Genomic DNA, 14,287 nt, shown 5'->3' with positions numbered 1-14,287 from the left:
TACCTATTATATTGAAAGCAAGAGCATATTTATAACGAATTAAATTAATTAAAATACTTACAGACGTGAAGCGTTGATGTCTTTACCAGTAGACGGTGGACGCATTAAAAAGACATCAACGACTAATACTGCAAAAGTACAAGACCTTGCTTTACACACGTGTATGTAAACATAACATATAGGTACTTATAATAACTTGTAGATAGGTATATCAGCGTTTCTGAACAATTGCGCATGTAAGAAGCGCGTCGACATTTCAAAGTCACACATGGAACTTACTAGGTACCTATATATGTGACGTTCCACGGGAACAGGTACCTTATGAGGGTTTCTAGTTTCGGAGATATGAAATGTTTTGTAAAGAGGTGAAAAAATGCTCAATTTTTTTTTATTGTGTGATCTGAAACCTTAATGCGTAACCTTTGTTTACCTGTTTTTATTTTTGTTATAAGTTAGTTATAAGCCTAGTAATGTCGTCTCAGAGTTTAGTAGAAAAGGTACCTTATGGAAAAAAGATTGAAAATTCCCATAAAAACTAGTCAATACGGGAAAAGAAGTTTGGTAGAGAACTGTATTAGCATTCTGCAAAACTAATTTGATAATTTCAGTTCTGGTTGGGGCGCCTCGCAAATATTATAACCGTACATCGACCGACATCACAAATCCAAGTAGCCTGCTATTATACCAAAGTTACTCTCGTCAAGTCTTTCTTAACTAGAATAATCTTCATTTGGTTTGGTCGCATGCAGTAAATCAGCCATTGGTTTGCTGAAAAATGCCAATACCCGACGCATTACCTTATGGAATATCTGAGGTCATTGAACCTCAATGCCGCTTATCTTCAATAGCAACCGAAATATATTATTGATAAGAAATAGACGATTTATACCAGGTTAACCCCAAAATATTATTAGTTTATCCTAACTGTTCCATCATCATCATCATGCCTCATCATGTAACTTAATCACAAGGTACCTTTTCATTACATACAAATTATTGGTCTTTTTTAAGATTATTATGACGAAGAACTAATTAAATTTGGGGCAGTTTAATGTTAATTAATATTTTCTATTCATAAAAGATAAACTGTAATATGATTGATATTTTGTAGTGATGTATTATTAGATTTATTTCCATAAGGTACCTTTTCGTAAATGTATGGAGCAAATACTGTTATTGTTATGTAAGTTTAAAGTGGCATAAGGGGTTAAATATAGTATTTAGTTGGGGTTTTAGGATTTATTTCATTTGAATGACAGAATTTCTTTCATATGTGCTCAGAAAAATTGATTGTGTGTCACATTAAAAGTAAAAATATTCAATTTTGTGATTTTATATGAAAAAGTCAGAAAATACATTTTCACCTCTAAATCGGTATTGTTTTTTGCTTAAACTGTCTGTCAGTGTCGTTTTCTAATAGATAAAATTTAAATCTTGAGAGCTCATTGCAATCAATCGTGAAAATGAAATAAAACTTTATTTTCAAGAGATTGGTTAGTATACACATAAATCAGTCGATATCAAAAGTTTCTATTTGCATTACAGAACAAGTCGCAATATTTTTTAAATCTCAGATATATAAGGTATTATTATTTGTAGTCAACTATGTAACTTACTTCAGGAACATAGTTTTTTAGGCGGCTAAACTTAAAACTTCTCTATCGTAAAGTTGCTCATTTCACAACATTATTTTCAAAAAATCATATCTCTGTAACTACGCAACCTAGAAGGTTGATCTTTTGTGTTATCGATAGCTTATCTATTGTAGATTACTGGGGTATGCATAACTCCATACCCGCCATAAGGTACCTTTGACCGTGGGACGTCACATATTTACCTATTTCAGTGTTTACTCTATTAGCTGATTGTTGGAGATATGCATGGCTTTTTTTTTTTTTTTTTTATGAAATAGGAGGCAAACGAGCAGACGGATCACCTGATGGTAAGCGATTACCGCCGCCCATGGACACCCGCAACACCAGAAGGGTTGCAAGCGCGTTGCCGGCCTTTAAGATGGGAGTACGCTCTTTTTTTTTTTTTTTTTTTTTTTTTAACGTAAATCTGCAATCGGCTGTTCTAGCCATAATCAGATGGTTTGTTTCTTTTTTTTTTTTTAAGTTGTTATTTAGGGTGGTGTTCCACTGAGCACCATCACCAGTTTACGTGGGGGCTTATTGTCTCTGGTCTAGCCCTAGGATGTGCCATCTTTTTAGCCTCGGTGTGTAGTCTTGTTCGTTTAACAGGTTTCTGGCTAATTCGTTGCAGTGGTTTTGAAGTCTTTCTTTGTACTTTTTGCAGTATTCGTTTACCTCTTGTTTTATAGTTGGTATTTCTGTGTATTCATGTATTTCACTATTTCTGACCAATAATGGTGCACACGTGATCATTCTTAGGGTTTTGTTCTGGAATCTTTGAAGTATTTCTAAGTTTGAGTTGCTGGCTGATCCCCATAGCTGTATTCCATAAGTCCATATCGGTTTTATTATACATTTGTATATGAGTAGTTTGTTGTTAAGTGTTAGAGTTGATTGTCTTCCAATTAGCCAGTATAAGTTCCTGCATTTGATATCTGCTTCTTTTCTTTTCGTCTTGATGTGGTTGGCCCAGGTAAGTCTTCTGTCGAGGTGGAGTCCTAGATATTTGACGCAGCTTTGGCTAGGAAGGGGTTCGCCTCGCATAGTCACTGGTGGGCAGTCTCCCTTGCGTAGTGTGAAGTATATTTGGACAGATTTTGTTACACTGGGTTTGAGCCTCCAGATCTCGAGCCAGTGTTCAATATTTTTCAAATGTGTTTGTAGTTTTTGTGATGCGATTTCAGGTTTTTTGTCACTTGCAAGACAAGCTGTGTCATCTGCATATGTTGCTGTGATCACTTCATCGGAGACCGGCAGGTCAGCAGTGTAGATTGAATATAATACTGGGCCGAGGACAGATCCTTGTGGGACTGATGCTTTAATGTCATATAGGTTTGATGTCTCTTCGCCAAATTTGACTTGGAATTTTCTTTCTAGTAGGTATGACTTAAGGAACATGTAGTATGAGTTGGGCAGCCTTGTTTTTAACTTGTATAACAGTCCTTCATGCCATACTTTATCGAAGGCTTGCTGGATATCAAGGAAGACGGCAGCACAATATTCCTTGCATTCCAGTGTGTTTCTTATCTTTGTTACAACTCTGTGAACCTGTTCGACTGTAGAGTGTTGTTCCCTGAAGCCAAATTGGTGATTAGGGATGATATTTTCCACTTCTAGTATGGGTTTTAATCTTCTTAGGAAGATTTTTTCAAATACCTTGGATATCGTTGGGAGGAGACTTATTGGTCTGTATGAAGTAGGCTCTGTAGGTGGTTTCCCAGGCTTTGGCAGCATACAAATTTGAGATACTTTCCACAGTTTAGGGTAATAGTGCAGTCTAAGGATAGCATTGAAGAGCATGCATAAAAATACAACTGGTTTTCTTGGTATGCGTTTCAGTATTTCTGCAGTGATGAGGTCAAAGCCAGGTGCCTTTTTATTGCCCAAATGTCTGATGGTGTTATATACTTCATTTGGTGTCACTAGTTTTAGTGGTAATGACAGCTGTTGATCACTTGTTATGCATTCTCTCTCTTCTCTCTTCTTGAAGGTTTGAAGGTCGTATCGGTCCGGAAATACCGCTGGCGACAGTTCATTCCACAGTTTGGCTGTGCGAGGCAGGAAGTTTCTGGAGAAACGCACAGTTGAGGACTGCCAACCATCCAAGTGATGAAGATGGTAATGTTGTCGCGTAGGGCGATGGCGAAAAGAAGCGGCAGGGATTAATCCGAACAATTCCTCGGAGCACTCCCCGTTATACATGCGATAGAAAATGCAGAGCGAGGCCACATCTCTACGCAGCGCCAAGGAGTCAAGCCGTTCCGAAAGACGCTGGCAGTCGACAATTCGAGCCGCTCGTCGTTGGATGCGGTCCAGAGGGAGAAGCTGGTATTGGGGTGCCCCTGCCCACAGATGAGAGCAGTATTCCATGTGTGGGCGAACCTGCGCCTTATAAAGCTGTAGGCGCTGGGCCGGTGTGAAATACCGTCTCGATCTGTTGAGCACACCGAGCTTCTTGGAGGCTAATTTAGCCTTACCCTCTAAATGACCGCGGAACTGGACTTCACTCGAAATGTCGACACCAAGGATTCCGATACTGGCTGCGGCACTCAGGGGAGTGCTCTCAAAACGAGGTGACGCGACAAACTCTAACTTTTTTGCGGTAAACGCGCAAACCTGTGTCTTGCTAGGGTTAAAACGGACTAAGTTAAGTCGACCCCATTCAGAGACTTCCTTTAGGGAAGTCTCAATTTCAGACACAAGTTTGTTCCGGCTCTCGATGACGTTTTCCCGAGAAGTATTGGTGCGGCCGGTGTAAAAGGCATCACCTGTACTATCATCAGCATAACAATGAATGCCGCTGATTTGCAGCATGTCATTGATATGCAGAAGGAATAGCGTGGGTGATAGCACACAGCCTTGGGGGACACCAGCATTCACAGACATGGGGTCTGAGCATTCACCGTCAACTACGACCTTTATGCTTCTGTCTGCTAGAAAGCTACTGACCCATACACATAATTTCTCGGGAAGCCCATAGGATGGTAGCTTCGAAAGAAGTACTTTGTGCCAAACGCGATCGAAGGCCTTCGCAATATCCAAGCTAACAGCCAATGCTTCACCCTTTGTCTCGATCGCCTGTGCCCAACGATGTGTCAAGTAGACTAGAAGATCACCAGCCGAGCGGCCTCTACGGAAACCGTATTGTCGGTCACTAAGCAACTGGTGATCCTCTAGGTACCGAAGGAGCTGGCAGTTGATAATGGACTCCATTATCTTCGAGAAAAGGGAGGTTATAGCTATTGGCCTGTAGTTGGACGGGTTTGAGCGGTCGCCTTTTTTAGGGATCGGGTGCACCAAAGCTGACTTCCACGAGGTTGGGACTACGCCAGAAGTGTAAGAGAGCCGGAAAAGACGCGTTAAGACCGGTGCCAACTCAGGAGCACACATTGCTGCACGCATTGGCTGATTTCTATGCTATGTATGTACATATGTACGTCTATATACTTAATTTATTATGTCTTAGTAACATGATACCTATCAGGGCGTACGTAAAATATATTAATACAATACAAATAAAAATCCTCTGTATTGCACAACCTCAAAATAAATTTACAAGGAAACACATTAATATATACTATAATTAAAGTCAGAGGTAAACAAAAGGCGGCCTTATCGCTAAAGCGAGCGATCTCTTCCAGACAACCTTCAGGTACTGGAGAAATGAAACATACATATATCGGGCAAGCAGGGGATTTTAGACCAGGGGTGGCACACGCGCATTGCCGTCCCTTATTTTAAACCCTTTGTACCTATCTATACTCCCTTCTTGGATATAATAGTTGTATTTTCGTGAAGACTTGTAGACAGAATAAGGTGCTAGGTGTGTCAAAGGAGGCAATTCGTTTACAAGTTGGTAAAATTCGAGTTCTATGGATTCTTCTCACAGAGGTAGGTATTGTAATATTTGTAATAGTCAATAATAGTGGCTGTAATAACTCGATTGTCGTGTTTACATACGCGGATGCGTTTTTTTCCGAATGGACAGTAATACGACAATGGTATGAATTGGAATAATAGTCCGACAATTGTTGTTGGGCCATTCGACCGGCGGTGGACAGAAGACGGAAAGCTGATGTGTTGGTTAAATTAAAATTAATTGTATCATCTGATTTAAGCATTTTACTATTTGTTTTTCGTTTGTATGGAAATTATCCTTACAAACGAAATTACTTTTTTTTTACCTACTTATAGCCATCTACCTAATATTTGTCCGAACGACTCTTCGAATCGAGCGAGCGAAGCATTATAATTCCTAATGACACGCATTGATTTGGGCGTGTGATTTGGGCGTACTACCTATTTTAATTAGAGAGAGATCTAATTAACAGGTAGAAGCTCAAATAGACGATGGAGATCTATTTTCACGGCAGTCACTATCCTTAGGGACTTAGGTCAGGAAAACGCCACGACCACATCCACAGCCTTACCAACGCCGCTTCCCTGGCCCGCCGCTTTCCCCATTGTTCCCCCATTGTTAAGTTACAATGGCCACAGCTTGCACCACGGCTTGCACAACTTACAACGACATTTAAGCAACATCTCCCGAATATGAGTGAAGTAATAAACAATGCTCCTGAAAACATCAACATTTAGGTAGAGTCAAGCTTGGAGCTTATAGGGATACTTAATTATTCTTCTTCTTCTTCTTCGTTACACTCTTGACAGAGTGGTCGTGGCCATTATGTAGACTTTTGAGCGACTTGTTTAACGACACGTCGCCATTCCTCCCGTAGAGCTACTTTCCGTGACCATTCGCTTACTGAGGCCGACACACTGGCTTTGATTTGGTCGGTCCATCTCATTGGCGATCTTCCTCTAGCCCTGTCACCTCCCACTCTTCCTTGCACAACTAGGCGTTCTATGGATGTTCCATCTCGCCGAGACACGTGTCCAAAGAAGTTGAGGATCCGAGTTTACTTACTTAATTATTATTTATATGCATCCTTACTACCAAGTTTGTGCAAAGATAGCCGAGAGTCTATATTACCCAATCATGATTTATGTGAAAGATGTCCATAACCATTGGCAAGAGTTCTCCCCCAGGGATCCACTACAACGAGACTACAACGGTCGATCTGCCTGTGTAGGTATGGGGACGTTCATGAACTTGAACTGTGGGGTGGGGTGTTGAGCACACTGCACAACTAGGAACGCCCTCAATGTGTTGTGCAAGTTGCGAAATATTTCCAGAAAGTTGAAAAAGTTTTCGAATATTTCACAAGAAGCGTAAGGGAAACTTTCATTTTGCAATTGGAATATTTCGATCCCGTTACAAAAGTATGAGAATTAGTTTACGAAACTTTCAGTGTTCCGACGGCATCGGCACATCAGTAAGTTTACGTTTCCCATTTAGTATTTAGGGCCACAAGTTGTTCAATTCTACCACAGCACAGCCGCACATTAGCGACTGATTCAAATTCAGTCAATGATAAATGTTAGGTACCTATAGCTGGTCAAGCAGATCTTGTCAGTAGAAAAAGGCGGCTCATTTGAAAAATGTAGGCGCGAAGGGATAGCGTCCCATAGAAAATTTGAATTTCGCGCCTTTTTTTACTGACAAGATCTGCTTGACCAGCTATATGTAATAATTGTATACGACACACGACACACTAATAAAACTGACTTTATTTGGCTAACTGTAAGGAAAACGGCTCACTTGAATAGGTAATACAATAAATCGTAATGACGGTTTGACCAATGACTGACTATAATTTGCGATCATTAAACAGGCGCTCTTCTGCTTATAAAGTACTTAGAGTTAGACTAAGAAAAGTCTGCAGCGATTTTGATAGCCCACTCAGTGCAAGTGTTATTTTAAACGTCAAACTTCTATGAAATTATGACGTATAAATAACTCATGCACCGCGTGGGCTATCAAAATCGCTGCAGACATTTCTTGGTCTGACTCTATTAGCTTCTGTTCTGCCCGCGACTTCGTCTGCGTGGAATGATGATGATGATTGATAAACACTATATATGTCCTTATCCGGGCTCCAAACTACATATCTCCATATGCCCCATACCAAATTTTATCTAAATCGATCCAGCGGTTTAAGCGTGAAGAGGTAAAGACAGACAGACAGACAGACTACTCGCAGGGGTGCGAAACTCCTGACTTCGGCCAAACTCGGCTCCGCTCGGCTCAGCATTGCTTCGAGCAATTATTAGGGTTGGCACCACTTGACTTCCTTTTGCGTGCACGACGACAGATAAGATAATCCAAGTGATTATCTTTGACAACCCTAAATAGCCGAAAGGGATAGTGCCATATATTAGAAAGGGACAGCATGATTCGACCCTGAACCGCTGTCAAACTTCGTTTTTGTAGGAAGTTTCCTTTCTGTACGGTAGTAGTACTATTAATTATTCTGTGCTACTCGCATTTATAATACATGTATAAGAGGGATAGGGACTACAATTATGCTGGCAGCCACAACATTCAGTTGCATCCTTCCATCTTTTAAGTATTTTTTTTTTAGTTTCGGTAACACACATGCAGAAACTATAAGCAACTGAATTGTGCGATCGCGTTCCCATAAAAAACACTGCACATACGAATAATTTAATTTCATAAGCTCATTCATTCGCAATACATTTTTGACAATCCAATTTCATACACGGTGGACATATTTTGTAAGATCGCGGGATCGTCAATTGTTTACAATTTCTACATAGGTAGGTAGGTACAGTCAGCATCAAAAGTAAAACGGATCGAACTACTCGTCAAAAGTATCTATACCATCCTCTAATAACTTAACAAAAAGAGATGAGCACTTAAGTCTGAGGGCCTACCACAAACCACGTTCGACGTGTTGCCTCTCTGTCGCACTTTTAAATTGGTACGTAAGTGTGACAGGGAGACAACACGTCAAACGTGGTTCGCGGTAGGCCCTTTGTATGTAGAAGAACTAGACCGTGACAGATATAGTTAGGTACTTCTGAACGCGAACTGTAGAAATATAATATTTTAACCATTTGGAAGAGTAGTACTTATTCCAGGGTGGCAGTTACTTTTGGCGCGTTATTTTCGCTACTACCATCAATAGTGATGCTGACGACTGTACATTGCGTTATTAAATTAATGGAAAATGTACTCAATCCGCGTCCGCAGTTTCAAAAGACAATATTTTTATATAAACAATGGCACGGACGTAATTATACGAAATGTTTTAGTACAAATTACTTGCACGACGGACAAAAGGCGGAACGGAGCTCGGAGTTGAGTTGAACAACTTGGAAGAGGGGGGCGTATATTCCGAATTCAAAAATATTACAAAGTACTGAAGCACTGTGGCATTCGTAACATTCTATTATTGGGGAAGTAGGTTATTGAATTTCTAAGGCCCACTTGCACCAACCCGGGGTTAACCGATTAAACCTGGAGTTGTCATGGTTACCCATACAACGGGTTAGTGGGATGGTGCAAGTGGGCCTAAGAGAGTTTAAACTAAGTTCCTACAAAACTTTTTAAAACATGAGGCGAGGCGTGGCATTTTTATGCACTCTGATGAAAAGAAGACTATGTAATTCTAACAAGTATAACTAAGCAAAAATAGATGTCATGCCAAGCCTCCATGGCGGAGGCCCGATTTGGACCGCCGGCGCCGTCTTCAGCTTACGCGGCTGTACCCCTGGACTTCTAGGCTACCCGGCCTAATTTCTTGAGTATATGCAATCTTTAAAAGACTATGGGCCTTTGACCAACTCTTAAGGGCGAGCATAACGTGCTTGCAATTCTAATCCTTCGCACATCGCAGTTCGAGTACGAACCCTTGGTAACTTCCATGGTAAAGGGGGCTTTTCTTCGCAGCGACTGCACTAAACACTCATTTATTTTATCAGCCAGCCATAATAACAGACAATCTTGTGATCGCTTTATCTGCGACATCTCGGGCAACTGGAGTGCGACGTCATTATGAAAAGAAACTGGGTTGAGGCTTGAAATCGGGGGTTAGCGACCGCAAGTTGTGACTAATTTAATGGGTAAATAAGTCGAAGTCTCACTTTTATTAAAGTTGAACAATCAAGATCTTTCTGTGTCATATTCCTGTGGCATCCGCGGTCGTCTAAGCGGCAATGGGATAGTTATTAATAGCCAGATGTGAAATAGTACTCTGGTGACCGAAAATTTGGTCGCACGAAAGTTTACACCTTTGCTACGTGCGTGATCCTGATCATCGCTTTTAGTTTCCCCACCAATCCCAACCTGACATGCACTTCGTGTATAGATAACCATTAAATTACTATGATGCTTTGAAACTTCGACATACCGGCACTCCTAGTTTTGCCTGATCAAATCAACAGCATGCTTCGGGTCGAGTCATAGTCACTTTGCGTCTCGGAGTTTGACTATTTAAGTTGGACTCTTCTAGAATTCTTTTAAGCATTAGAATTTATAAGCCACGCTTTGTCCCTCTTCACAAACTGTGTAAGTAAGTACATAAAATGTCTTTCTATAGATAATTAACGTTAATTAGTAATCTACTAATCTAATAATACCCTGAGTTAAGAGTATGAACCCATTAGCTTGCGACGCTAGACCGAAACGAGAGGTGAGTGCCCGGGGATTAGTGTCGTTATCTGAAGAATTTGGGCTCTCAGTCTGATAAGGAATTGAAATAAGCCATATAAATCTTACATTCGTTGTCATGCCATATCGCAGCGTAGGATAAATATATAATTAAAAAATATACTTGTTACAAAACTTTAAGGATAAGTTATGACATGATTGAGACGATTCCTAGCTAAGTTTCAATTCAACCTGTGTTGCATCTGATGTTATCCGCTCGATCTTAAATTTTCCGTACTCCGTACAGTACAGTTGCACCTCAAATGCCAACAATAGGGATTCCAAGCATCTCCATTTTCGCTCTAATAACCGTTGCCGCACTTTATTAGTACACCGTTTCATCTTCGACTAGCGGGGGACCATTTTCCATAGGCTGCACTTCTTATTGTCCCCTGCCTTCTGTAATTTATTTCGCTTTTCTGTGCGGCGGCGAGTGGTTCCTTTCGCGCGCATTTTTGACGTTTACTTTTTTTACGGCATAGGCGTTGGTGCGTTCAGCCAGGTTTTCCTGGACGTTATTTCCTGCCAGTTATTTTTAAATTGATTTTTGAATGTGTTGTCTGTGGCCATGGTGAAGTTTTGGTGGATGTTTGTTTTGTTCGCGAAAACAGCTTCGGCCAGTGACAACGAGTTGCCGGAGTCTGAGGCTGGAAAAGGTTGGTTGGTATAAAGTTATAATAAACAATATGTACGATATATCTTACGAGATACTTTTGGCAATTATAATATTCCCGGGTTTGTAATTGGTACCTATGCGTATTTTTTAAGCAGAACATGTTATTAAAAGACATGAAAAATAGAACGATATTTAGGTCACAACGGTTACACTCACTTGTATTTTTAGTCGCTATTGATGGCGACATGTTTCGGGCCCGTCGGGGGTCCTTCCTCAGCAACAACAAATGAGTGTAACCGTTGTGATCTAAATATTTTAAAATATGTCTCATGAAAGTTTAATTTCAGTTAGAATGATTGGCTAATCATTTTTAAATAAAATTTTCTCCCTATTTAAGTTTGTTAATTTTGTTTTACTTTTGTGACAGTGGCACTTTGAGTTCGCCGAGGTAATTTAGGTACTTTTTAACAATTTAGTTTCTTAGAGTTTGAAACTAATAGGTACAAAGTTGTGAACACGTAGGTACCCACCGAAAAAATTTATAACTAACGTTTGATACTACCTTAATAATTATTTTCTCTGAAAAGAAACCGAGTTCAACATGTGCTGAGTTTAGTGATTATCCCGACGATACAATATTTTGTTGTACCAACTAAATAATAATAAAGCATAGACTGTAGCCAAGTAATTTAAGTAAGGTAGGTACATAATAGTCGATCTTTTCGACTTTGCACCACAAGAGAACTACAATAACAAACTAAAAAAGAAAGCCATGCGAAATTAAACCAATTTAATTTTACGGCTTGGGTAACCAATACAAGCCAAGCCGTTTCCCACGCTTTCCACATAACACTTTTCCATAATCTTGAAGTAACAAAATGTTAACTAAGTACACATAACGTTCGGACATTGAATCATAGTAAGTTCTAGCGTCTATTTCACGGTTGCGAGCCCAAGACAATGGGAGAAAGAGCATAATTACCGTACAACTTTCAGTTTTATCTAGATCTTTTGCTATTATATACGATTGGAGGAAAATTGCGATTCCGGCTCGAAGGACCAGTTTATACGTAATGCAGTTTTTCGACTAAGTATATTTAAAAATATACTGTTTTAAAAATCGTGATTCTTTGCTTTTCATAGATGCAGAGTATTAAAATAGATATAAATATAGTATATAAATTACTAAACATTAAAAATTAAGTTGCATAAAATTTGCGACAATTTTAAAGTTAATCAAACTAATAGGTTAGGTAATTTAAAGAAAACTTAAAGAAAACATGCACTTGGTCATATTGGTGACCGATAATTATAATATTAAATGTGTGTTTAAACCGATCGTTCCAGCAAATATCACGAAATTTTTCTGGGCATATTAAAGTGTAAAACTTTGGGAAAAAGTCCTCAAAAACCCCCGCGTAATTAATGGACTCCCCCTTAATGCAATAAGGGTTGGTTGCACTATACATACAATCTGTCACTGTTAAACGTTCGCTAAATTTTATTGTATGGGAAGTGACTATGATCAGTCTGTCAATTGCAACTTGCCCTATAAGTAAAATTCAATAAATATTTAATAGTGTCTGTCTACTTGTTTTCCAGAATCCCGTTTCCTCCCACTCTTCGAAGTGAAGAGGTTCGACCGGCCATTAGGACCAGGGGGTTTACCCCCTCTCACCACAGTGCCAATAGCGGGGGAGCGATGTTCGCAGAGACTGGAGTCTGCGCTGGACCAGCTGAAGAGACGGAAGAGGAACCAGCCGAAGACCTTGGATACTCCCGCGGTAAGGATTTTTGAGAATTATTAGAACTGGACTAGCTGGTGTCAGCATTAGACCAAACGCATATGGTAAAAAATTGGCGGGGACGCCATGAAACATGTTTTTTATCCTTCCTTCTAAAGTACAAGAAGTTGATCGACTGGCTAATAAAGCTGGTGACAGCGTGGGTAGCGATAAGTACCTACAGTCAGCAGCAATAGTAGGCGGGAGAGGTGTTCAAAATGATCTTGACGCGACTTTATTGTTAGGTGACTATAAGAGCGCGTCAAGGTAATTTTGAACACCTCGCCCGCTTAGCAACTTCTGCTGCTGACTGTACTTGTACCGATTGTTCATTATGTATCAGCAACTGCTATAGACTAATTTTGTTTCTATCAAGAAGCACTACAAATCCCGATCTTTAACTTTAGTCGGTTCCTACACGCAAGAGGATATTAAGGCATTTCCAAAATTCATCAAATATGACTAGAATAGAACCACACACTTTTTCCAATGAATTCAAATCAGAAAACTATATATACCTACCCTAAAATTAAATAAATCGTTTTTTCAATTGCGATCACTTTCACAAATATTGAATGAGCCTTACATGCTAATCAAATAAGGCACTACAGTACCTATATTATAAAGTTTTACAAATTCCCGACCATATTTCACTTTAAATCTAGGCCAGACTGAACTTGAGGATATGCTAATTAACCGACAAAGCGACCATTGTTTCAACCACTTCCTTCATTACAGAGTCAAAGCATCGATCTTAACGGCTACAGCCTGTACCAGCAAATGCGGAGCGCTCCAGTGGACATGTATGTCACAAGGATGCGAGTGCGACTCCCCCAGAACGCCAACTGGGTTCGCGTGGAAAAATGCTACTTCGACCCTCGAAACGTCTCTCTGGACACCATGCTGTTATTCCACGATATAACCATAAGCGGGAGCGTTGATCTATTCGATGCGAACGAGCTAGATCGGAATATACCCCCAAGTAGAAGATTAAGAAGGCACTACGCTGATAGAAGATATGACGCGCCATATCCAGATGAATACAGATACAGACAAGGTAACGGATGTAATATGATCCTAAGACTCCGCAAAGCGGGAATAGGCTTCCATACACGACCGTTACACCAACAACCTGGCAAATTTAACGTCAAAACTGACTCGGAATTCGTCGAGCCCGGTTTCATAAGCGTCTACGCGTACGGTTGCGAGAAATATATCAACAGGAACTCTATTAGAAACAAGGATAATTTACCATTGAGGAGGAGAAAGAGATCTGATGAGTTCACGTTTGATCCTCATTTAAATCAGCCTGAGGCATATGATAGTCGGACTTCGGATAATAGTTGGAACACAGTGTATGAGCCTCGAAGTAGAGTGAACTATGAACGAAGCAAGCTCTTCAGACCTGATGATGACTTGGACGAGGTTGAAGACATTTCTAGAGAAATGGAGGACATTTTCACTAAAGGGATCCGGACTTTGTTGACGACTTATATGAAGAAAGAGCTGCAGCCCGCGATCAAAGATACTCTGATGCGGAATATGGGTTATGTGATATCGTACGGTTAAATATATTTTATCTGTTTAAGTGTTTATTGATATCTTCGAGCTATCGCATATGGAGTCATATTGTGGGATTTAAAACTCAGATCGCGTACATTGAAAAAAAAAAATATTGGCA

The 14,287-nt window shown here is 40.0% G+C and overlaps 1 protein-coding gene across 1 annotated transcript; it reads left to right on the top strand.

The window, feature by feature from the left end:
• The first annotated feature begins 10,177 nt into the window (after positions 1-10,177).
• Positions 10,178-14,287, top strand: LOC134795755 (uncharacterized). Its single transcript, XM_063767692.1, has 3 exons — positions 10,178-10,862; positions 12,425-12,606; positions 13,345-14,287. Exons 1-3 carry the CDS (start codon positions 10,775-10,777, stop codon positions 14,173-14,175), a joined length of 1,101 nt encoding a protein of 366 aa, XP_063623762.1. The 5' UTR covers positions 10,178-10,774; the 3' UTR covers positions 14,176-14,287.

This window comes from Cydia splendana, chromosome 12 (genome assembly GCF_910591565.1).
Source record: "Cydia splendana chromosome 12, ilCydSple1.2, whole genome shotgun sequence".
Taxonomy (NCBI): domain Eukaryota; kingdom Metazoa; phylum Arthropoda; class Insecta; order Lepidoptera; family Tortricidae; genus Cydia; species Cydia splendana.
The sequence above is the reverse complement of the archived record's forward strand: the minus strand, read 5'-3'. Positions and strand labels throughout refer to the sequence as shown.

What these genes read in the sequence shown, in the direction of transcription:
- LOC134795755 (XM_063767692.1), top strand. Translation starts at nt 10,775, where the DNA reads ATGGTGAAGTTTTGGTGGATGTTTGTTTTGTTCGCGAAAACAGCTTCG. An exon ending in GGAGTCTGAGGCTGGAAAAG is followed by an intron (nt 10,863 to 12,424) that starts GTTGGTTGGTAT and finishes CTTGTTTTCCAG; the next exon opens with AATCCCGTTTCCTCCCACTC. An exon ending in AGACCTTGGATACTCCCGCG is followed by an intron (nt 12,607 to 13,344) that starts GTAAGGATTTTT and finishes CCTTCATTACAG; the next exon opens with AGTCAAAGCATCGATCTTAA.